General features: G+C 50.1%; 1 protein-coding gene across 3 annotated transcripts; it reads left to right on the top strand.

The window, feature by feature from the left end:
* The first annotated feature begins 968 nt into the window (after positions 1-968).
* ARSL (arylsulfatase L) lies at positions 969-25214 on the top strand. 3 transcript variants are annotated; one of them, XM_047764137.1, is made up of 11 exons: positions 969-1341; positions 5455-5499; positions 6290-6501; positions 8764-8885; positions 11247-11369; positions 14652-15075; positions 16135-16271; positions 18291-18425; positions 20344-20506; positions 23652-23773; positions 24784-25214. In XM_047764137.1, the coding sequence occupies exons 3-11, from the start codon at positions 6338-6340 to the stop codon at positions 25140-25142; spliced, it is 1749 nt and encodes a 582-aa protein (XP_047620093.1). In that variant the 5' UTR covers positions 969-1341; positions 5455-5499; positions 6290-6337; the 3' UTR covers positions 25143-25214. The 3 variants fall into 3 exon arrangements, with proteins under 3 accessions (XP_047620093.1, XP_047620094.1, XP_047620092.1); XM_047764136.1 differs by having other exon boundaries at positions 970-1341; positions 6352-6501; XM_047764138.1 differs by lacking the exon at positions 6290-6501.
* Positions 25215-25501: the final 287 nt, after the last annotated feature.

Raw genomic sequence — 25501 nt, 5'->3', positions numbered from 1 at the left:
TATCCTCCAAGGGCACGTGGGGGTCGGAAAAGCCCCGCCTCTTCCTTTCTGGGAGGGAGAGCTCCTCCTTTGCATCCGGGAAGGAGTGTATTGACAGCAGCTGAAGGGCGGTCTTTGAACTCCTGCCCTGGGTCTGAACCAGACTGCAGGGCTCATCCCGCCCCCCACTCAAAGACCTGAGGCAACTTGGGCACTTCCGCTAGTCAAGCACTAGTCAAGCCTTGTTCTGATGACTTTCTTGAGCAATTTACTTACAGGGATCTCCCAAGGTCCCCTACGTTTCCCCGTTACCTGGGGTCCTTTACCGGGACTTCCACCACCACCTGTGCCCACTGCCTCCCCATCAACCTCATCCTCAGGCCAGAGCCTCCTCACCTGCCCGCTCGCATCTCTCACGCATATCTCATCATAATAAAGCTATTTCTTGCCGATGGCCTTGTCTCTCGCGGAATCCCTTGTGTGCAGAGACACTAAGAACCTGGGCCTCCCTACGTCCAGACACCAGGGGAGGGATTCGAATTTAAAAAAAAAAAATGTGGGTTCACATCCAAACCTGGCTTCTGGCTGGCTTCATGTCATAACGGTGATCAGTTTCACTGGGGGAAGAAGGATGCGTATGTGTGTATGACTGGGTCACTTTGCTGGACGGCAGAAACTGGCCTGTTATAAATCAACTCTAATTTTTCAAAACACACACACAAAAGGAGAACGAACTCTGTCTTCTGCTGCCAGATGGGGAAATGTGTTCTCGAACCACGAGCAAAGACACAAACCTGGCTTGGAACCCAGAGGGAGTTGAATAGTCCAGCCACCAGGTCACCGAGCCTTGTTTTCACAGACAGCAAGTCAAATGTGATTTGCGTCTAGAGGTAGGTACAGCCTGGTCAGAGCTGTTTTGTCTCCTCCTCGCCTTTTGGAGGCAGCCGCCAGCGTGGGTGGGGGGTGGGGTGGGGGGACTACGCCCCTTCAGGACTGTTCTAGAGAGATTTTCAAGACAACTGCTTGGCAGCTCTGGGACACAGCCAGCGACCGCCCCGTCTGAGTGACCGGTGGCCGGCGGGTTTCCTGGCGGCGGCTCCTGCATGAAAGGCTTGCTGTTTCCTGCCAGAGCTGCCGGGATCCCTCCGCGAGTGTTGCATTTTGCGACTAAGAACAAAACGTCTTCTGTGGAAAGCTGAAAAGAGACGGCTGGGCGGCCCAGGAGACAGCCTAGCTTGGTGTCTGGGCCGTTCGTCTTGCTTTGAGGAGGGGATCGCCTGGCGTCTCCTGGCCGAGGGTCAGGCGCCTGGAGGAGCAGCCACGCACCGACCTGCAGCTGGCCTGTCCCCGCCGCACCTTCAGGTAACCCTCTCTGCCTGCGCCGCCTGGACGGCCACCCTTGGCAGCCACCTCACACACACGCGGCCACCGGGCATCTGGCCAGGTTTTAGAGATACGTTCCTTTGCACGGGGAAAGCAAGATACAGATTTACACCCACCCCACCCCCAGGTGATTGCTAGAAGGAATGCAGAATGATAAGAACCAGAGAGCCAGGGGACACGCAGCGCCACTAGAGGCTAAGAGGCCAAGAGATCCGGGAGCAGGGGGACCCGGCGCCGGAGAGATGCTGAAATTAAAAACTGCGTGTGGGAACAGAGGCCGAGGGCCATGAAGAAATGTGGGCGAGCTGCCTGCGGGCTGGAGGACAGCCCGGGACCCAGGGGGTGCAATTTCTTCTGCCCTGGAAGAGCATCAGAGGCGAAATATGGGCTTCCTTTCCCTCTGGCTGGATCTTTTTTTAAATTGAGATATAATTAGCTGATAACACTGTGAGAGGCTGAGGTGGGACAGTCAGCGTGACATGTTTAACTGTTGCAATACGATTTCAACAGATTTCAACAATCGTGTTAGCTGACTCTCACGTCCTGTAGGTGCCATTGTGTGTTTGGCCGGATTTTTTTGTTGGATTTTTTTTTCAGGGCCGTGTGCATATGCAAGTTCCCAGGCTAGGGGTCGAATCAGAGCTTCGTGGAGGGCTACACCACAGCCACAGCAAGGCCGTATTCGAGCCGTGTGACCTACACCACAGCTCACGGCAACGCCAGATCCTTCACCCACTGAGTGAGGCCAGGGATCGAACCCACATCCTCATGGATACTAGTCAGGCTCCTAACCCACTGAGCCACAGCAGGAACTCCTGCGGTGGGGGGTTGGTTCCCCAGGCCAGAGGTTGAACCTCTGCCACAGCAGTGACCCAAGACCCAGCGGTAACAACGCCAGGTCCTTAACCTGCTGAGCCACCAGGGAGCTCTGCCATTGATTTTTCGTGTGGAAGAAGAACAATTACCAGTTAGTCTCTTAGCAACCTTGAAATTTCCCTTCCAGCAGCAGTTGAGTATAATCACCAAGAGCTGAGTTAGCTCTCCAGAATGTTTTCAACTACGTGTTGCAACTTTGCATCCTTAAAGCCTCTCAATTTCCCCACCCCCTACCTCCTGGGAACCACTGCCCGCCCCTCTGTTCTTTCTCTGTATCTTTCTAATGGAAAGTTTTCTCTGCTAGCAGGGAGCCCATAGGAAGGAAAACATGCTGTGCTTTTAGGCATAAATCCCTGCATTGAGTGGAACGAAAAAACAACCACACTCCTTCATGTAGCCAAATACAGACAACCTATCTTCAAATCAGACCAAACCTTGTAGGAAATTAACCCCGTCAGTGAGTTTAGCATATAATCACAACTCTAACCAGTCAGGTGGAACGAATAGAACCAGTCATTGCCCAGAAGCGTCAGAAACTGCCCATAAGATGCTTTTTTCCCGAAAGGAAAAAGACTAAGCAGCTACCAAGAAAAAAATCATATCTACTTTATGCTATGTTGTAAATTCATGCATAATGCATGTGTATTGTGTTTTATATTGTACGTCTCTGTATACATATATAATATATAATATGTGTAGGGTATTATACATTTAAAATGTACATTATCTCATATATAAATATGTCGAAATCAGTGTGCCCATAGACCTTCTAAGAAGCCAAAAATCACACAAGGGAACCAATGAGGGCTTGGGTACATGCCAGCGGTATGAAAAGAATGCATCTCCAGCCTTCCTCCTCTGTTCTTTTTGTGATAAGCCGTCAAAGCCACCTGCTTGTTACAACAGCTCGGGGAGCTCCCTCTGTGGCTCAGCGGGTTAAGAACCCCACACAGTCTCCGTGAGGGTATGGGTTCGATCCCTGGCCTAGCTCAGTGGATTAAAAATCCTGCATTGCTGAAAGTTGTGGCGTAGCTGCAGTTCTGATTCAGTCCCTAGCAACTTCCATATGCTGCAGGTATAGCCATAAAAAGTAAGGGAAGGAGTTCCCGTCGTGGCGCAGTGGTTAACGAATCCGACTAGGAACCATGAGGTTGCGGGTTTGGTCCCTGCCCTTGCTCAGTGGGTTAACGATCCGGCGTTGCCGTGAGCTGTGGTGTAGGTTGCAGACGCGGCTCGGATCCCGCGTTGCTGTGGCTCTGGCGTAAGCCGGTGGCTACAGCTCCGATTCAACCCCTAGCCTGGGAACCTCCATATGCCGCGGGAGCGGCCCAAGAAATAGCAACAACAACAAAAAAGACAAAAGACAAAAAAAAAGGAAGGGAAAAAAAGGGGAGTTCCCGTTGTGGCTAAGCAGTAACAGACCCAACTAGTATCCATAAGGATGCAGATTTGATCCCTGGCCTCGCTCAGTGGGTTAAGGATCCGGCGTTGCCATGAGCTTCAGTGTTGAGCTGCAGTGTAGGTTGTAGACATGGTTTGGATCTGGTGTGGCTGTGGCTGTGGTGTAGCCTGGCAGCTATAGTTCTGATTTGACCCCTAGCCTGGGAACTTCCATGTGCCAGGTGCGGTGCCTAAAAATGTGTGTGTGTGTGTATGTGTGTTTGGATAGGGAGTTCCCTGGTGGCTCAGCAGGTTAAGGATCAAGTGTTGATACTGCTGAGGCTCTGCTTACTGCAGGTTTGATCCCTGGCCTGGGATATATGCAGAATGCCATCCACTATTATAAATATTATAATACATATAAATGTATACATTTATAACATAAATAGCATAAAAATAAAACATAAAGGAGTATCATTCAGCCATAAAAAGGAAGGGAATTCTGACAGAGGCGACAACATGAGTGAAGCCAAAGGACAATCTTGTCAGGGGAATAAGCCAGACACGAAAGGACAAATACTGTGCGATTCCGGCTGCGTGAAGTCCCTTGAAGACTCACCTGCACAGAGATGGAAAGTCGGAGGGTCTGTTCCAGGGGCTGGGGGGGCAGAAGGGGGAGTCGACGCTGGATGGGAACAGAGTCCCTGTCTGGGAAAATGCACAGGTTCTGGATGATGGTGAGGTTTGCACAGCAGAATGAATGTGCCCTCTACGCCGTGGATTGTGTGCTTTAAAATGGCTAGGATGGGAAACTTCCTTATGCCAGCGTACCACGATTACAAATAAAGCATATAGGGAGTTCCCGTTGCAGCTCAGCAGGTTAAGAACCCGACATGGTGTCCATGACGACGTGGGTGCCATCCCTGGTCTTGCTCAGCAAGTCAAGGCTCTGGCGTTGCTATGAGCTTAGGTGTAGGTCACAGATGCGGCTCGGATCCCCAGTTGCCGTGAGGTGTGGTGTAGGGCTGCGCCTGCGGCATATGGAAGTTCCCGGGCTAGGGGTGGCATCAGAGCTGCAGCTGCCCGGCTACACCACAGCCACAGCAAGACTGGATCTGAGCAGCATCTGCGACCTACACCACAGCTTGTGGCAATGCCGGATCCTTAACCCACTGCGTGAGGCCAGGGATGGAACCTACATCCTCATGGAGACTAACTCAGGTCCTTAACTTGCTGAGCCACATCAGGAACTCCTATTCTTTTTTTTTAAAAATAGTCTTTTCCATGATGCTTTATCACAGGATACTGAATGTAGCTCTCTCTCCCATGGGAGCTTGTTTATCCGTTCTGGGTATAAGGGTTTGTATCTGCTAACCCCAGACTCCCAGTCCACCGTCCCCCACGCCCTCTCCCCCTTTGTGACTTTGTAGCAGTAGTTTTAAGATGTTAGCAACAAGCATCAGGGAAAGTGGAGTTCCCGTCTCGTGGCTCAGGAGTTAAACACATCTGCATCCGACTAGGAACCATGAGGGTGCAGGTTCGATCCCTGGCCTTGCTCCGTGGGTTAAGGAGCCGGTGTTACCGTGAGCTGGGGTGTAGGTCACAGATGCGGCTCGGATCTGGCATTGCTGTGGCTGTGCTGCAGGCAGGCGGCTGCAGCTCCGATTCGACCCCTAGCCTGGGAACCTCCATATGCCTCGGGTGCGGCCCTAGAAAAAACAAACCAAAAAAGCATCAGAGAGAGGCTAACATCCGCTTCTTGTTACAGGCTGAACTCTCCCTGAGCTGGTTCATTTTCTCTGCCTCTGTTCATATAAACCTTTTTATTTCTTACAGGAAATAAAAGAAACGGGAGGACATGTCACGTCTGGGCAGTTCTTGGTAAGATGGGATCCTGTGCCGTTGTAAGGTCCTGTCTTTCTCAGCAAGCACTGATGACAAAGTGACCTTTTCCAGTGAGTGACCGATGGTGCCTTGTGACGATCCGGCATGAGGTTCCCGATCAAAACCACAGGATCCACGAGCCTCCCCTACCTGGGAGGTACCCCAGACCCCTGCCGAAGGAATTCCGTTTCCTTCTCATCGAGCTGCGTATCAAGTCCTGCCACGGGCCAGGTGTCGGCTTTTCCTGGAAGCCCAGGGTGCAAACTGCATCAGACTCAGATTTCCATCTTTTTCCTTCTCCTTCTCCTTCTCCTCCTCCTTCTTCTTCCTTTTTTGTTGTAGGGCCACAGGTGCAACATATGGAGGTTCCCAGGTTAGGGGTCCAGTTGGGGCTGCAGCCGCCAGCCTACGCCACAGCCACAGCAACGTGGGATCCAAGCCACATCTGTGACCTACAACACAGCTCATGGCAACCTCGGATCCTTAACCCACGGAGCAAGGCCGGGGATCGAACCCCCATCCTCGTGGATCCTAGGCGGCTTTGTTTCCGCTGAGCCACGACGGGAACGCCATCCACCCTTATTTCTTGGTGTTGGGGATTGGAACATGACTGACTCGCTGTTTATGGGCCTGCCCAACTGGGCATCCATAAAGGGATGAGTTCTTTTTAATTTCAAAAACAAGAAGAAAAAAAAAAAATACCTAACAGATGCATTCAAACGCTCCAGACCTGGGATGACCCTGCCGACGTCCCCTAAAACGGGGACCCCAACTTCCCCCTTTACAGAAGTCGTGCCAATGGAATGGACAGCAGTGGGAGGAAGGCTTGTCTGGGATGCTGTCTTTCAGGAGCGGGCTGGCCCTGACCATCGGCGTGCTTCTGGGTTTGAAGCCCTCGGCTTACGGCGATTTGTCCGCCTCCCGTCCAAACATCCTTCTTCTGATGGCGGACGATCTGGGCATTGGAGACCTTGGCTGCTACGGCAACCACACCATAAGGCAAGGGGCAGAGAACGGCTGGTCTGGGACCTTGGTCCGAAGGGCGCGGATAAAGCATCCCGGCCTTGGGCCTCGCCATTCACACGTGGCGAGATTCTGCACACCCGCCATCCTTTCTGGGAACGCCCTTGATCCAGCTCACATTCTTCCCATGTGTCAACAGTCACGCCACGATTTAAGATGAGGTCCCTCAGCACAGTCTAAAGCAGGCAATGTTGCGTATTTTAAAAATGTTTTCATTTTAAAATTAAGGAAGTGGGGAGTTCCCTTCGTGGCTCAGCAGTTAACAAACCTAAGATCCGTGAGGATGTGGGTTCGATCCCTGGCCTCACTCAGTGGGTTAAGGATCCTGTGTTCCATGCGCTGTGGGGTAGGTTGCAGACACGGCTCGAATCTGATGTGGCTGTGGCTGTGGCCGTGGTGGAGGCCGGCAGCTACGGCTCCAATTTGACCCCTAGCTTGGGAACCTCCATATGCCGCAGGTGTGGCCCTAAAAAGCAAAAAAAAAAAAAATTAAATAAGCGGCTATGGCAACAATGCCAGAGCCTTAACTCCATGCACCCCAAGAGATCTCCTAGACAAGGGTTCTTATTTTATATTTTATTTATTTTAATTAAAAAAATTTTTTTTGGTACAGCCGCACCTGCCGCATAGGGAAGATCCCGGGCTAGGGGTCGAATCAGAGCCACAGCTGTGACCTGTGCCACAGCCATGGCGATGCAAGATCGGAGCTGCATCTGCGACCTACGCCACACAGCTCACGGCCACGCTGGATCCTTAACCCACGGAGCGAGGCCAAGGATTGAACTCACATCTTCACGGATACAAGTTGGGTCCTTAACTCACTGCACCACAACAGGAACTCCTCTTTTTTTTTTTTTTTGCCTTTTTGCCTTTTTGCTATTTCTTTGGGCCGCCCCCGCAGCATATGGAGGTTCCCAGGCTAGGGGTTGAATCGGAGCTGTAGCCACTGGCCTATGCCAGAGCCAGAGCAACGCGGGATCCGAGCTGCGTCTGCAACCTACACCACAGCTCCCGGCAACACCGGATCCTTAACCCACTGAGCAAGGGCAGGGACCGAACCCGCAACCTCATGGTTCCTAGTCAGATTCGTTAACCACTGCGCCATGACGGGAACTCTTTTTTTTTTTTTTTGTCTTTTTGCTGGAACTCCTCTTTTTAATTAAAAAAATTGTTGAATTAAAACTTAGTTGACTTACAATGTTGTGCCAATGTCTGCTGGACAGCGAACTGACCCAGTCATTCATATATAGCCAATCCCTTTCTCGTATTATCTTCCATCATGTTCTAACCCAAGAGACTGGATAGAGTTCCCTGTGCTGCACAGCAGGACCTCATGGCTCATCCATTCTCCATGTCCTAGTTTGCTTCTACGAACCCCAAGCTCCCCTTCCAGCCCACTCCCTCCCCCTTGGCAACCCCAAGTCTGTGACCCAGTGGACAATGCTTTTTAAATCACTGCTATTGTCTGTAAGCCGACGGCCGATTTCTAGGTTCCATCACCCTCCAACCTCCATCCACCACGCCACGTCTGCGCCCGCAGGGAGTTCCCTTCTTGGCTCAGCTCTTAAAGAACCCAACTAGGATCCAAGAGGATGTGGGTTCTATCCCTGGCCTCATTCGGGGGGTTAAGGATCTGACGTTGCTGGGAGCTATGGTGCAGGTGGCAGCCACAGCTCTGATCCCGTGTTGCTGTGGCTGTGGTGTAGAAACGGCAGCTGCAGCTCTGACTCAGCCCCTAGCCTGGGAACCTCCATATGCTGCAGCTGCGGCCCTAAAAAGAAAAAAAAGAAAAAAAAAAAAAAGACCGACTCCTATATGAGAAATCATCTTGGAATCTCTCAGTTCTGGGTATTTTATGGTGTCCCTCTCAGCACCAGGAGTCTTTTGTGCAAACCTAGGGCACAGTCATGGAGTCGATGCCTCTGCGCTGACTTGCGTGACTGGCCCCTGCCTTTTCGTCACTGTTAAGAATATGCCCATGTTGGCGTTCCCTGGGCGGAGGGGGGGGGGCTTGGGTTGAGGATGGGACGTTGTCACTGCAGCAGGGTGGATTCCATCCCTGGCCCAGGAAGATTTTTATGCCTTAGACGCAGGCAAATAAACCCCCAAAACAAACACATGGATGTGTTTATTGCTGATGGTAGATTTTTATGAAGTGCAATGTAACAGGGGTGCTTCTGGGGGAAACACCTGGATGGGTCTTGCCTGGGGGATCCACGCTCATGCTTCCTCCTGCAGGACGCCAAACATTGACCGCCTCGCCGCGGACGGCGTGATGCTCACCCAGCACCTCGCGGCGGCTTCACTGTGCACCCCGAGCAGAGCCGCTTTCCTCACGGGCAGATACCCACTCCGATCAGGTGCGTCCTTGCTAACGGAGCCTGGGACGGGCACCTGCAGTTCCTTGAATAAAGGCTGGATTCCTCAGGACCGTGGGGAGAGAATGCTCTGGGTCCCCCATACTGTGTTTTCGAATTTTTTTAATTCTTTTATTAGAGTTGATTGACAGTGTAGTGCTAATTTCTGCTGATCAGCAAAGTGACCCAGTCAGACATAGACACACATTTCTTTTTTAATATTATCGTCCATCACGGTCTCTCCCAAGAGAATGCTTCGAGTTCCCTGTGCTGTACAGCTGCACCTCATGGCTTATCCATTCACAAGTCTGTGAGTCTGTTTCTGTTCTGCAGACAGGTTCATTTGTGCCGTATTTTAGAATCCACCTGTAAGCGATCTCTTGTGGTCTGTGTCTTTCTCTGTCTGACTGACTTCCCTTAGCATGAGAAACTCTAGTTGCAACCATGTTGCTGCACTTGGCATGATTTCATTCCTTTTTATGGCTGAGTAATATTCCATTGTGTGTATGCACCACATCTCCTTGATTCACTTTTCAATGTTTTTATTATTAATTTTTTATTGGCAGAATGAGTTTTATTTTTTTTTATTATTTTATAATGATTTTTATCTTTTCCATTAGAGCTGATTGACAGTGTCCTGTCCATTTGCTGCGGCACAGCTAGGTGACCCCGTCACACACACATGCATACGTTCTTTTTTCTCACAGGCTCCTGCTCCATCCAAGTGATGAGACACAGTTCCCAGGGCTACACAGCAGCATCCCACTGGACCACATCTTCTTTATCCATCCCTCTGTCGATGGACATTTAGGCTGATTCCATGTCTTGGCTATTGTGAGCAGTGCTGCTATGAAAAAGGGCTGCAGACATCTTTTCAAATTATGCTTTTCTCTGGATAGATGCCCCGGAGTGGGATGGCTGGATCGTATGGTGGTTCTACATTTTGCTTTTTTTTGTCTTTTTTGTCTTTTTTTTTTTTTTTTTTGCTATTTCTTGGGCCGCTCCCGCGGCATATGGAGGTTCCCAGGCTAGGGGTTGAATCGGAGCTGTAGCCACCGGCCTACGCCAGAGCCACAGCAACGCAGGATCCGAGCCGCGTCTGCAACTTACACCACAGCTCACAGCAACGCCAGATCCTTAACCCACTGAGCAAGGGCAGGGACCGAACCCGCAACCTCATGGTTCCTAGTCGGATTCGTTAACCACTGCTCCACGACGGGAACTCCCATTTTGCTTTTTAAGGAGCCTCCATACTGTTCCCCACAGGGTTCCAGCCGTTGACATTCCCCCCAACCCTGTGAGCTTCCACTTTAAAACGTTCCTCTAGACGTCTTGCCTGTAACAGAGAGAGGAGGAGTTACATCCGTGGCTCCCAAATTTTTCAGCTCATGAGAAACCTGTGGGGGATCTTTCAACCATTCCAAATTCCACTCCAGACCAACGAAAATCACAGTTTCGGGAATGACAACCAGGTCGGAGAATATTGGGAAGCTCCCCGCATGATCCCAACGTGCAGACACGTTTGAGAAGCACTGGGTGCGATCAACAGTGGAATGAAATCAGAAAATCATTTTTTTCCTTGTTGAAACATTTTACTGGGATATAGCTGACTTACAGAGTTGTGTGAATTTCAGGAGTACAGCAAAGTAGATCCGTTCCCATAAAATCATTTTTATGCATCCATTTCCATAAAATCATTTTTCATTCTCCTTTCTTTTTTATTTATTTCTCTTTTGGTTTATCACTTTCTTTCTTTTTTCTTTGTCTTTCTTTTCTTTTTTTTTTTTTTTTTTGGTCTTTTTAGGGCCACACCTATGGCATATGGAAGTTCCCAGGCCAGGGGTCGAATTGGAGCAGTAGCTGCCGGCCTGCACCACAGCCACAGCAACACCAGATGCTGTACCCACCGAGTGAGGCCAGGGATCGAACCCTCGTCCTCATGCATACGAGTTGGGTTTGTTACCAGTGAGTCACAGCAGGAACTCCTTGGTTATCACTTTCAACATAACAGGATAACAGCACAACTTTTTCAAGGAATGAATCATTTTTTCTGCTGCCAAAAAATAAAACCAGGAGGCAACTGGTTTTATTCCAGCAGGAAGTGAATGTTCAGTTTAATGCTGAAGAATGGTGATATTCCACAGGTCATCCGTGGTTACAAATAAGACTAATGATAAAAACTGATGTTGGAGAAGCTGCCACCGCGCCACGTTTAGGATCCGGGCCTGTCCCTGCAGTGGCTCAGCTTCGATCCCCGGCCTGGAAACTTCCACGTGCTGGGGGTGCAACGGAAAAAAAAAAAAAAAAAACAAACAAAACCTTGATGTTTGATTGTAACATTTCTTGGAAAATGATTCATGACAGGTATGGTTTCCAGCACCGGCTCGCGTGTTCTGCAGTGGGTGGCAGCCTCCGGAGGCTTGCCACCAAATGAGACGACATTTGCAAAAATATTGAAGGACAAAGGCTACGTGACTGGACTTGTGGGTATGTACCTCCTCTCAGTTCTACGTGCATTTCTTTTTTTGGACATGTTTTAAAGTTTTATGGAAGTAGAGTTGATTTATTTTATTTTATTTTATTTTTTTTTTTATTTTTTGGTCTTTTTGCCTTTTCTAGGGCCACTTCCTGTGGCATATGGAGATTCCCAGGCTAGGGGTCGAATCAGAGCTGTAGCCACCATCCTACACCGGAGTCACAGTAACGCGGGATCGGAGCCGTGTCTGCAACCTACACCACAGCTCACGGCAACGCCAGATCCTTCACCCCCTGAGCAAGGCCAGGGATCGAACCCGCAACCTCATGGTTCCTAGTCGGATTTGTTAACCACTGGGCTACGACGGGAACTCCCGAAGTCGAGTCGATATGCAAGGTTGGGATACTTTCCGCTGTATAGCAAAGAGATTCAGGAATTCAGGTCTGCACATCCGTGCTCTTTCAGATTCTTTTCTCGCACGGAGGATCACAGGATCCTGGGTCGTGTTCGATGCGCTAGACGGCAGGTCCCCGATGGCCCATCATTCCATAGACCTCAGGGTGCACCTGCCAACCCCACACCCCCCGTCCATCCTCCCCCACCCGTCCCCTTTGGTCGCCATAAGATTGTTTTCAAAGTCTGTGAGTTTGTTTCTGTTCTGCAAATAGGTTCATATGTCTCCGTTTAAAACTTGCAACAAATTTTCACAACATTGTTTTGGAATAGAGTTGATATTATAAAAGGCTGCAATCCTTTCTGCTGGACAACAAAGTGACACAGGGATCCATGTCCCCACGTCCATTCTCTCTCAGCTTCTTTTCCCACATAGATGATCACAGAATATTGGGGAGACGTCCCTGTGCTGGACGGCAGGTCCCCAATGCCCATTACTTTCACATGGAGGTTACAGTCAACTATAAAAGTACCGAAATGAAATAGTTGGGTCATCGTCCATTCCCCTCTAAAGGGAAAACCCCCCACTCACTGGGACATGATGTGATGACCCTGGTTGCTTGGGGCAAAGCAGATGCTCAAGAAATCTCAGCTGGGCCGCTCCCTGGTGGCCTGGCGGTTAAGGATACTGTTGTGGCAAGGGTTCGATCCCTGGCCTGGGAATTTCTGCCTGCCGTGGGGGAGGCCAAAAACTTAAAAAATAATAATAATAAAATAAAGTGAGAGACATGGGATTCTGCTTTAAAAAAAAAAAAAGAAAAGAAAAACACATCAGCTCCATGCCATGTGGCATTTCATACAGTTTGCTGGTGCACCATGATAAAAATACTTAGAAAAAATGTTTCTAATTTGACTACATTACCAAAAATTTCCATCATGCTGCTTTTCCCTGTTTTCAGCCTGGGAATGTGACTGCGTGCCGTTCCCGTCATGGCTCAATGGGTTAAGGGCCTGATGTCTCTGTGAGGATGTGGCTCCGATCCCTGGCCTCGCCCCGTGGGTTAGGGATCCAGCATTGCCCCGGGCGGTGGTGCATGTCGCAGGGGCAGCTCGCATCTGGGGCTGCTGTGGTTGTGGTGTAGACCGGCAGCTGCAGCTCCGATTGGACCCCTAACCCGGGAACATCCATATGCCGCAGGTGTGGCCATAAAAAGACAAGAAAGAAACGGGGCTGCCCAGGTCAGACCCTTCCTCTCTGCTTCCATAAAATGCATGCTCATGTTTCTTTCTTTCTTTTTTTTTTTTGTCTTTTTGCCTTTTCTAGGGCCACTCCCGCGGCATGTGGAGGTTCCCAGGCTAGGGGCTGAATTGGAGCTGTAGCCACCAGCCTACCCCAGAGCCACAGCAATGCAGGATCCGAGCTGCATCTGCAGCCTACACAACAGCTCACAGCAACGCCGGATCCTTCACCCACTGAACAAGGCCAGGGATCGAACCCGCAACCTCATGTTCCTGGTCGGATGCGTGAACCACTGCGCCACAACGGGAACTCCTCCATGCTCATGTTTCTAAATGTCAACACATCACGTCACATGCAGAATGAAGTAACGTCAGGGATGACGGTTTCCTGAAAAGGGACCCCCGTTGTCATTGTCGCTCTCACGTTGCAGGGATAATTTTCATTGAGGATCGTTTATTGACCACAAAGAACAGGCCTAACTTCTTTAGCCCCTGAAATATGCAGCCCACAGAGTGACGGCTCTTCCTCTGGACCTCCCATGAGGTTTCGGGGACAACAGACACCACTGGGTTGAGAAGACACCACACCGTCTCTATCCACACCCCAGTCGAGACAGAACAGAAAGCAGGCATCTCTCACGGCCTGACCCTGAATGCTGGGCTCCGTAAACCCTGCCACCCACCACGATCCCCGCGATTGTTACAGGGAATCAGAGGAGGAGGGTCCCTTCTAAAGGTGCAACGTCTTTGCTCAAGCTGGTCACTTCAGAGGACGTTTTCCAGAGCCCCCTGACCACAGCGTACCTTGCTTTTCACTCGCCCACAGACCGTGGCAAAGTCGGGGGTAGGGGACGGAACAGGGGGTCCCTGAAGACAGCAAGTCCTGAATGCTGAAACCTGCAAACATGACCGTCTGTGGAAAAAAGAGTCTTTGCAGGTGTGAGGAAGGGAAGGGTCTGAGAGGAGGTCCTCCTGGATGAGGGGTCTCTTCATCCAAGGACAGCGTCCTCCTAAGAGGCAGAAGAGGAGACACAGACACAGAGCAGAAGCCATGGGAAGGGTCTGAGAAGCAGTCCTCCTGGATGAGGGGTCCCTTCATTCAAGGACAGTGTCCTCCTAAGAGACACAAGAGGAGACCCAGACACAGAGGAGAAGCCACAGGAAGGGTCTGAGAAGCAGTCCTCCTGGATGAGGGGTCCCTCCATCCAAGGACAGTGTCCCCCTAAGAGACAGAGAGGAGACCCAGACACAGAGGAGAAGCCATGGGAAGACAGAGGCAGAGACGGGAGGGAGGCAGCCACCAGCCCGGGGCCGCCTGGAGCCCCCAGAACCTGGAAGAGGCAGGCAGGACCCTGCCCTGGAGCCTCTGGAGGGAGGGCAGCCCTGAGACCCCTTGACCTCAGACGTCTGGCCCCCGGGATGGGGGAGTGTGCATTTGTGCTGTTTTAAGCAATACGTAATGGTCCTTTGTTCCAGCATCACAGGAATGTTGCCAGCCAGCATCCTCAGTCCCCTGAAACAAGCCGACCAGGTCACGGTGCAAATACCAGCAAACGCCACCCCCGCCCCAGCGCCCAGCAGAGGGCCCAGGACGCGGCACACGCGCCACGCCCACTCCCCCGGGGGCCGGTGCTCACGTCTGCGTCCTTTCTGCCTTTCAGGCAAATGGCATCTGGGTCTCAACTGCGAATCGTCCGAGGACCACTGCCACCATCCCCTCAACCACGGCTTTGACCTTTTCTACGGGATGCCGTTTTCCATGATGGGCGACTGTCTGCCCTCGGACATCTCGGAGAAGCGGGTGATCCTGGAGCGCCAGGTCAACGTCTGCTGCCACGTCGTGGCCCTGGCCGCCCTCACGCTCGCCCTGGGGAAGCTGACCCGCCTGATACCCGGCTCCTGGACCCCGGTCGTCTGCTCAGCCCTCGCGGCCGCCTTGCTCTTCCTGTGCTCCTGTGTCCTGAGTCCCCTGATCGCGCACGCGGACTGCTTCCTGATGCGTAACCGCACCATCACGGAGCAGCCCATGCGCTTCCACCGAACCATGGCCCTCATGCTCAGAGAGGTCTCCTCCTTCCTCAGAAGGTGAGGGTCCAAGGTCAGCCTCGGCTGCGCGTTTCGTGTCCTGATGGACGTGCCTTTGGAATTTCCTTCTTCCCTGATGGGTAGCGGCCTCAGGCCAGGGTCCTGTTTCCGAAAGCCGATTTTCAATGAAGGGGGGCCATGCATGATATTCACGGGGACCCAACGCGACCCATTAAAACAAGTGACCAGGGGTCTCAACTTGACTTCTCTCCCTCCTGTTTTGGAGCCAGTCCCACGCTGTCACCACCCTCTGACCATCACAGGCGGTATCTAATGAACCTATCAATCTGCTGGCAATAAATTCTAAGGTTTGTTTTTTCTTTCGTTTTTTTTCCTTTTCAGGCTGTACCTGCCACATGTGGAAGTTTCCAGGCTAGGGGTGGAATCAGAGCTGCAGATGCAGGTCTCCACCACAGCCACAGCCACACTGGATCCCGGCTACATCTGCCACCTACGCCACAGCTTGTGGCCACGTGGGATCCTTAACCCCCTGAGCCAGGCCAGGGATTGAACCTGCGTCCTCTCAGACACTCTGTCAGGTTCTTAACTTCCTGAGCCACAATGGGAACTCCTCAGTAGACTTTAGAAGGAAAAAACTTATCACTCATCATCGTGGCTCCGTGGAAATGAATCTGAATAGCAACCAGGAGGATGCAGGTTTGATTCCTGGCCTCGCTCAGTGGGTTAAGGATCAGGCATTGCCGTGAGCTGTGGGGTAGGTCGCAGAGGCAGCTCCAATCCCGCATGCCTGTGGCTGTGGTGGAGGCCGGCAGCTGCAGCTCTGATTCAACCCCTAGCCTGGGAACCTCCATATGTCATGGGGGCGGCCCTAAAACACAAAACGAAACAAGAGAGTCATCATAGCAAGTATTGCCCATCCCAGGCGCATTCCCAAATCAGTTCCTTGAGCAGAGGTACGCCTTTGCTTCTGGTGGGCAGAACCACAGAGACGTATCCCAGTGAGGCCACAGCTAGGGAGAGAGACATTTCACACATCCAGGAGCTCACGCGCTCATCCACCACAAAACAACTCCCATCGCCTTACCTGTCTGTCTGCAGAAACAAGCAAGGACCATTCCTCCTTTTCGTGTCCTTTCTGCACGTCCACAGCCCTCTTATCACCACGGAGCCCTTCCGAGGGAGGAGTCTCCACGGGCAGTACGGGGACAACGTGGAAGAGATGGACTGGATGGTGGGTAAGTGGCCTTTCCGGGGGCAACGCGAGGGTGCCACGTCGGCCAAGGGCAGCCGCAAGGAGACCGTAGAGAGGGGAGGGGACTAGTTGAGGGACGCGCAGGAGAGGCGTCCCGTTGCATCTCAAGAGCCCTTCAGTCGGGGTTTTTGCTGCTGTTGCTTTCATCACTGTCCTGGGAGTGGCATTGACTTACAGTGGGGGTGAGTTTCGGGTGGCCAGCGAAGTGATTCAGTGATACACAGACATCTGATCGTTTTCAGGTTCTTTTCCCACTCATGCAGGTTATTACACAGTATTGAGGAGGTTACCCTGTGCCAGACAGTAGGTCCTTGTTACCTGTTTTATAGAGAGCGTGTGACTATGTCAAGTCCATCCCTCTAAATTATCCCTTGGCTCACCCATGTTTTTTTTTTTTAAACTTGGTAACTTTTTTTCCTTGCCTTTCCCTGCCTTTTCTTTTCTTTTCACGACAGCACCTGCAGCATCTGGACGTTCTCCAGCCAGGGGTTGAATCGGAGCTACAGCTGCCAGCCACGCCACAGCCCCAGCAACGACAGATCTGAGCCACATCTGCAACCTACACCACAGCTCAGGCAACGCCGGATCCGTAACCCACGGAGTGAGCCAAGGGATCGAACCTGCCTCCTCATGGACCCTGTGTCGTGTTCTTAACCTGCTGAGCAACAATAAGAACTCCCACGTTTTTAACTTTTAAGCAGCACCCTTCACCCCTGTTCCCCCCTTCCTCTCCACCTCCAATAGCCACCCATCTTTCTTCTGTTTTTGTGAGTTTGACTTTTTTAATTCCACATGCAAGTGAGATGGTACAGGGTTTCTCCTTCTGTGTCTTATGTGTTGCCCTTATCATGATACCCGCCAGGTGCATCCAGGTCCAGGCTGATGCACACAGCATGATTCCATTCTTTTTTACGGCTGAGTAATATTCCATTGTATGTATGGACCACCTCTTCTTGATCCATCCCTCTGTCAGTGGACATTGAGGTTCTTTGCTTGTCTTGGCTACTGTGACTAGTGCTGCTGTGAACACAGGGGTCCACGGATCTTTTTGAATTGCAGTTTTGTCTGGAGAGATGCCCAAGAGTGGAATGGCTGGATCATATGGTAGTTGCATATTTAGTTTTTTGGCGACCATCACACATCCACAGTGTTGTCTGTTTTATATATAGTAGTGGGTATATGTCAATCTCAAACTCCTAATTTATCCCTCCCCCCTTGTCCCCATTGTCATAAGTTCTCCATGACTCTAGGTCTGTTTCTGTTCTGGAGATGGGTTCATTTGTGCCATAGTTTAGCTTTCACATAGAAGTGGTACGATACTTGTCTTCTCTGTCTGATGGACTTCACTTCGTATGAGAATCTCTGGTTTCATCCATGTGGCTGCCAATGGCACAATTTCATTCTTTTTCATGGCTGAGTAGTATTCCATTATGTACACACACCGCGTCTTCTTTATCCACTCCTCTGTCGATGGATATTTAGGTGGCTTCCATATCTTGGCTTATTGGAAATAGTGCTGCTGTGAACATTGGGGTGTGTGGATCTTTAGCTCATGGAACACTAAGAAAACCAGAACCACTATGGAAGACTATTCTTCATTGACATGCATGCATTTCTGATGTCATTACCAGCCTCCTTCTTAGACTCTCTCCACGCCCCCACCCCCACCCCCGCCACCACCCACCCCCTTCCCTGTCCTTCTCCCTTTGGTAATATTTTGCCTCCCATTTAAGTTTCAGTACTTTGTTCTAGGTAGCATGAAGTGTTGTAGCTTTCTTAAGACTTTTTTGGAAACAGGTTGGGACCTACAGAAAGACATGGATCCCTGTTAGATCCAGGATGCTTCAAACACCACGATTAGATTCCTGTTCGCCCCCCATCATGCTGGAGGACTAAAGATGCACTGTCCCTGAGTGTTCCCAGATGCTAAAGTGCACGCCGAAGAACTGGGTTTAAGACAGTCTTCGATTCTGACCAGCTCCTGTGCCTCTGTCCTTTGCAGGGCAGGTCCTGGATGTTCTGGACACAGAAGGTGTGACTAACAGTACCCTGGTTTACTTCTCGTCTGATCACGGGGGGTCCTTAGAGGCTCACTTTGGAAACCAGCAGTACGGTGGCTGGAACGGGATATACAAAGGTAATGACGAGGGGTTCCTAGACCCTTGTCTGGCTTCCTGACCTTTCCCAGCCCTTCTGCAGGACGAGGGCCACCCGTCTCAACAGAGATTTTGAAGATCCCTGAGACTCTTGCTTTTCTAGTCAGGGAGGAAATGATATGTCACGCTCAGATTGGATTGGTTTCTTTTCCTTGGCACCATTCCGTCAGTGTGGTCTCTTTGCAGAACGGCACAGCCTTGCCACTACATGATTCTAGAACCTGGCCAGCTCCTCAAAAAGAGAGCCAGTTTCAGACCTCTCGTTGTGGCTCAGTGGGTTAAGGACCCAGCGTTGCCCGCGAGGATGTGGGTTCGAGCCCTGGCCTTGCTCAGTGGGTTGAGGATCCAGCATTGCCATGAGCTGTGGTGTAGGTCGCAGACGCGGCTCAGATCTGGCGTGGATGTGGCTGTGGCTGTGCCGCAGGCTGGCAGCTGAAGCTCCGATTCAACCCCTAGCCTGGGAACCTCCAAATGCTGTGGGTATGGCCCTAAAAAGACAAAAAGAGACAAAAAGACAAAAAAAAGAGAAAAAAATAATATACTTATATACTTATTTAAATAGGGAGTATATATATATATATATACACACACACATACACACACTTGGAAATATATATATATAAAGGAATAAATATATATTTATATATTTACATATTTATACTTGGGAATATATATATAAGGGGATAGGTGTATATATATATGGACTATATATACATTTGGGAATACATATGGAATAATATATATTTATTTATATAGGGAATATATATATCAAGGGATAAATATATATATAGGGAACATCTATCTATATACACTTGGGAATATATATGTATAAAAGGGGATAAATATATATTTATCTATTTACATAGGGAAATGTACATATACTTGGGAACATATATGTATAAGGGAAAACTATAATAAATATGTATTTATATAGGGATATAGAGAATATATACATATACACACTTGGGAACATATACAAGGAAATAAATATATATATTTACATAGGGAATAGATATGTATTTAGGAGTACATATATATCTATACGTGGAGTGTGCTTGTGTATATATATACGTACAAACTAAATACATTAGTCCCTTCTTAAAGCTTCTCATCTTAAACCCTTTTCATGGCAAAGTATCTCTTTCTTCACCCATTTTTTTTTTTTTTGTCTTTTTAGGGCCACACCCGCCGCATATGGAGGTTCCCAGGCTAGGGGTCGAATGGAAGCTACAGCTGCCGACCTACGCCACAGCCACAGCAACGCGGGATCCTTAACCCGCGGCACGAGGCCAGGGATCGAACCCGCCGCCTCATGGTTCCCAGTCGAATTCGTTTCCGCAGCGCCATGACGGGAACTCCTCTTCCCCCATATTGACAGCGTGGATTACACGGCTTTATTTCAAGGTGTTCCGCCACCCACTCGGCGATTTTTTTTTTCCCCCCATTCCTCTGACGCCCCATTCCGCCCATCTGGGTGCTCGCCCACAGCAAAGGGCAGCCACGTGCGCACCGCCCGGGCTGTGGAAGCACCACGTGCACCCGGGAATCTCTGAAACAGAGCTGGGGGGGCTTTGGGGTCTACAAGGCAAAGTCGTAAAAGCAGAGGAAGCTAAGGGATGGTTGCGGTGGGCAGAACACCGCCCCCCCACCACGTCCACATCCCGACCCCCGTGGGGGGAGGGGACAGAAGACACCGCCCCCAAGACGTCTGGGATCCCCACGTGGTAGACAACCCACATCCGGATGAACAGGGACCATAAAATCGAGCCTCTGCCAGGGAGGAACGAAATGGCATCACGCCGTTTAAAGAGCGAGACGCAACGCCAGCAGAAAGCTTCCATCACCCAGGGCAGCATCCGCTCGGATTATCAACCATCGTCTTTTCTTTGCCACCCGCAGGTGGCAAAGGCATGGGCGGCTGGGAAGGCGGGATCCGCGTCCCCGGCATATTCCGGTGGCCCGGGGTGCTGCCGGCCGGCCGCGTGATCCAGGAGCCCACCAGCCTGATGGACGTCTTCCCCACCGTGGTCCAGCTGGGCGGCGGCCAGGTGCCCCAGGACAGGTAGGGAGCAGCCCGCAGAAGGCCGCTCGGTTTTGCGCGGAATTTGCGCGGAGAAGGACACGTGTGTGAAATGTCTCGGTCCCTCTCCATCGCCCAAGGGATGCATGACATCCGTTATCTGCAAAAACACTGCAGGGCTGCCTCACACCTACGGGATCTGACATGCTTTTATTTTATGTTCGAAATGCTTTTGCTTCCCTTCCCCGGATGCTTCAGTGAAGCCGTGCTGGTAAGGGCCGCCGTCATTGAAATGCACCCGTGCATTTACTCAGGGTGCATCACAAGGCATGAATTTGGTGCTGTGGAAGGGGCTTTTCAGGATCCCTATTTTTCTTGCTTTAAAAATGATGGAGGCACAGTTTCCAATCTATCTCAGCGGTTAAGAGCCCCACAGAGTATCCATGAGGATGTGGCTTTGATCCCTGGCGTCGTTCAGGGGATTAAGGATCCAGAGTTGCCGCAAGCTATGGTGTAGGTCACAGATGCGGCTTGGATGCGGTGTTGCTGTGGCTGTGAGGTAGGCCAGCAGCTGCAGCTCGGGTTCAGCCCCTAGCCTGGGAACTTCCATGTGCCACAGGTGAGGCCCTAGAAAGAAAAAAAAAATTATGGAGGAGTTCCCTGGTGGCCTAGCGATTAAGGATCCAGCACTGTCATGGCTGTGGCACAGGTTCAGCCCTTGCCCTGAGGGTGTGGCAAAAAAATTACGGAAAATTTGGGGCAATAGAAAGAAAATAAAAGTATTTTACTGTAATCTTGACAGTGTGAAGATAAATACATAATTTTGACTTATATGTTATATATTGAGTTGTTTTTGTTTTTGTTTTGTTTTGTTTTTTTGTCTTTTTCTAGGGCCACACCCACGGCATGTGGAGATTCTCAGGCTGGGGGTCTAATTGGAGCTGTAGCTGCCGGCCTACCCCAGAGCCACAGCAACTCGGAATCTGAGCTGCGTCTGCAACCTACACCACAGTTCACGGCAACGCTGGATCCTTAACCCACTGAGCGAAGGCAGGGATCGAACCCAAAACCTCATGGTTCCTAGTTGGATTCATTAACCACTGTGCCACAACAGGAACTCCTGTTTTTTTTTTTTTTTTTTTTTTTCTCTTTAACCTGCAGCACATGGCAATTCCCAGGCTAGGGGTCAAATCGGAGCTGCAGCTGCCGGCCTACACCACAGTCACAGCCATACCAGATCTGAGCTGCCTCTGTGACCTATGCCACAGCTCCCGGCAATACCGGATCCTTAACCCATTGAGCAAGGCCAGGAATTGAACCCATATCCTCATGGATTCTAATCGGGTTCAGTTCGTTAACCAGTGAGCCACGATGGGAACGCCTTATTCTTTTTTTTTTTTTAAAGAAAACCCTGCTTTGTCATTTTACTGTGTGTCATAATTATCATCTTCGTAAAAATCCCTAGAACTTCAATTCCTGGGCCCAAGTGGGTGGCCTTTTTCAGGTAACGCTCGTGACACATTGTTACCAAGCTGTTCCCAAGGCACTGACACTGGCCATATGGGAGAGTATCTACTTTAAAAAGAATACAATCTCATCTATTTAAATTATACATGTCATTTATATATAAAGGACACAAATGTGTCATTGGAATGATAGACGGAGGAGTTCCCATCATGGCTCAGCAGAAATGAAACTGACTAGTATCCACGAGGACATAGGTTCGACCCCTGGCTTTGCTCAGTGGGTTAATGATTTGGTGTTGCCATGGCTGTGGTGTAGGCTGGCAGCTACAGAGCTTCAATTTGACCCCTAGTCTGGGAATCTCCCTATGCTGCTGGTGTGGCCCTAAAAAGGCAAAAAAAAAAAAATTGTACATGGAATTTCTTTATTATATATATGAAGGAGCTGGATGTGTGTACACAGGCATACATATATCTGTGTGCTGTAAGTTCCATTGCTTTATCACTGGACAGGCTGATTATTTCAGACCTTTAGTTTACATTCTCCTGTTTTTTCTTACATTAAATATCATGTTTCTGGTTGATGTCTTTTACCTAACTGGCTGCTAATTTTTAAAATTAATTCATAGTATCTCGTTTGTGTTCAAAGTAGAAATTTGGGAGTTCCTATCGTGGCTCAGTGGTTAACAAACCTGACTAGCATCCATGAGGATGTGGGTTCCACCCCTGGCCTCGCTCGGTGGGTTAAGGATCCAGTGTTGCCGTGAGCCGTGGTGTAAGTTGCAGATGCAGCTTGGATCCTTTGTTTTTTGTGGCTGTGGTGTAGACTGGTAGCTACAGCTCCAATTTGATCCCTAGCCTGGGAACCTCCATATGCCTCAGGTGCAGCCCTGAAAAGACAAAAGACAAAAAAGAAAAGAAATCTATTCATCATGTGTATTGCAAATGTGTTTTGCTCAATGGTAACATAATTTCACCATATACTGTTGCCTGGTTATATACATATGTAGTCAGTGGTTATATGCATGCATACGTGTGTAAAAGATACATGCATACATGTGCATAGATACGTATATACACAGACACACATGTATATAAATATATGGATACATGGTATATATAAATGGAAGTGAAACGATAATACATTGTGGATATAGATGGTATAATATGCTATATATATATGCTGTGTATATATCATATCTATGCTATATGTATAATAGTATATTATATACATTGAATATATAGCACATGTATTGTGTATGTCATAAATTTTATAAAAATGTGTATTTTTATAGAATGATATAGTGTATATGTTGAATATATAAACATACATATATTCACATATATACATGTATGTATTTTGTTATATATATAAAACACATATTTTCTTTACTATATATATATAACAACACATATATATTTTTTCTTTAATACATATGTAAAAACTTAGTGAATCGATTCCAAGTCCCGTTGAGGAATGCAACCTATTCTCTAATGCCTTAAAGCCAAACAGAAGCTCCAGCGATGGGAGCCTATTTGAGAATTCCCAGTCAGGTTGGGTGGACCCTTGCTTCAGTGCAGCAGGCTGGACCCTCCGTGGTCTTTCAGCCAAAGGTGCTGTTTGCAGGCGAGCGGCGTGGGGCTGCCCTTGCCTTGCCACGGCTCCCGCCCACCCGCCTTCCCGCGGAACTGCCCTGAGCGCCACCCTGTGCTCCCGCCTGCAGGGTGATTGACGGCCGGGACCTGCTGCCTTTGCTCCTGGGGACCGTTCAGCACTCGGACCACGAGTTCCTGATGCATTACTGCGAGCGCTTTCTGCACGCAGCCCGGTGGCACCAGCGGGACCGTGAGTGGGCTGGGGGAGGGAGTCCCAGCGGGGTCTCCTTTCTCGTTCTCCTGCTTCACTATGGCTTTCGTTCCTCCGTTATGTCCCTCTCGGTATCCTTCTTCTCGTGCCAGCAGCATCCCCTAACTGCCCATCGCCCTCTCCTTACAGGAAGGGAATTCTTACTTTCGGTCTCGGCAGGATTTGTGGGGTCGTGTATGGCTTTCCTACCTCTCCCCGGGTGTGAATGAGCGACAGCTTTGTCCATCACACGCCCGCGCCCACACACACACAAACACACGAGTCAGACTAACGTCATGACACACACCCTCGCACACACTCAGCTGGCCTAATCTTCCTCTTTCAGCTCTCTTCTCTCAATCTAGAGACATGTTTCCATGTGTCTTTGTGACCCCAGCTCACAATTGCTGTGATAATGATCACTGTAATATAAGCCGCAATTGTGCCAACTGCATCATTTTTGAGACTAAAAATCTTCTGGGCCACTTTGGCCCCATGGGCCACAACGGGAACTGTGAATTCCCATAACATTTTCATCACTCCAAAAGGAAACTCCAAACACATTAAATAATCACTCCCCCTCCCCCCACCCCTGGTACCAGAAACCCACTTCCTGTCTCTGTGGACTTGTCTGTTCTGGATGTTTCCTGTCCATGGAATCACACACCATGTGTCCTTCTGGGTCCGGCTTCTCTCCCTGAGCATCATGGGTTCAAGGTCCATCCACATGGCAGTGTCAGAGCTTCACTCCTTTTCATGGCTGCATAATACTCCACTGTGTGGGTGGACCATGTGCTGCTTCTCTATCCGTCCATCCATCATCCATCCATCCATCCATCCATCCATCCATCATCCAACCATCCATCCATCCATCATCCAACCATCCATCCATCCATCCGTGGACATGTGGGCAGTTTTCAGCTCCCAGCCAGTGTGTGAATAACTCTGCTCTCCAACAAGGCATCCTGCTTCTCCTCACCAACCGTCCCCAATTCTTGCCACTTCTGCAGGAGGGACAGTGTGGAAAGTCCACTTTGTGACCCCAGTGTTCCAGCCAGACGGAGCAGGTGCCTGCTATAACAGAATGGTCTGCCCATGCTTCGGGGACCAGGTCACACACCATGAGCCCCCTCTGCTGTTTGACCTCTCAAGAGACCCTTCCGAGGCCCACCCCCTCACTCCAGACACGGAGCCGTTGTTCCATCAGGTCATGGAGAGGGTCACAGAGGCTGTGCGGGACCACCAGCAGACACTCAGCCCGGTCCCGCTGCAGCTGGACAGGCTGGACAATGTGTGGAAGCCGTGGCTCCAGCCCTGCTGTGGTCAGTTCCCCCTCTGCTGGTGCGATCGGGAGGCTGACCCCCAATAGCTGCCCGACCCAAAAAGATGGGTTCCTGATCTTCCCTGCGGTCCAATAAAATGTCACTGTGAAGTGACATCACCGGCTTGTGTAGGGCTGTGCTGTTTCACCAGCTCTAAAGGGGAACGTGGTACCCAACTCAGGTTCGGCGGCTCACGGATCAAGAATTCAACACTGAGGAGTTCCCATCATGGCTCAGCAGTCACAAAACTGACTAGTGTCCACGTGGAGGTGGGTTTGATCCCCAGCCTCGCTCAGTGGGTTAAGGATCTGGTGTTGTCGTGAACGGAAGTGTAGGTAGCAGTGTAGCTGGGGCAGTGTAGCTCGGATCCAGTGTGGCTATGGCTGTGGCGTAGACCTCAGCTTCG

The sequence above is a fragment of the Phacochoerus africanus genome, chromosome X, assembly GCF_016906955.1.
Source record: "Phacochoerus africanus isolate WHEZ1 chromosome X, ROS_Pafr_v1, whole genome shotgun sequence".
Taxonomy (NCBI): Eukaryota; Metazoa; Chordata; class Mammalia; order Artiodactyla; family Suidae; genus Phacochoerus; species Phacochoerus africanus.
Note: the sequence above shows the minus strand (reverse complement) of the source record. Positions and strands in the feature narration are given on the sequence as shown.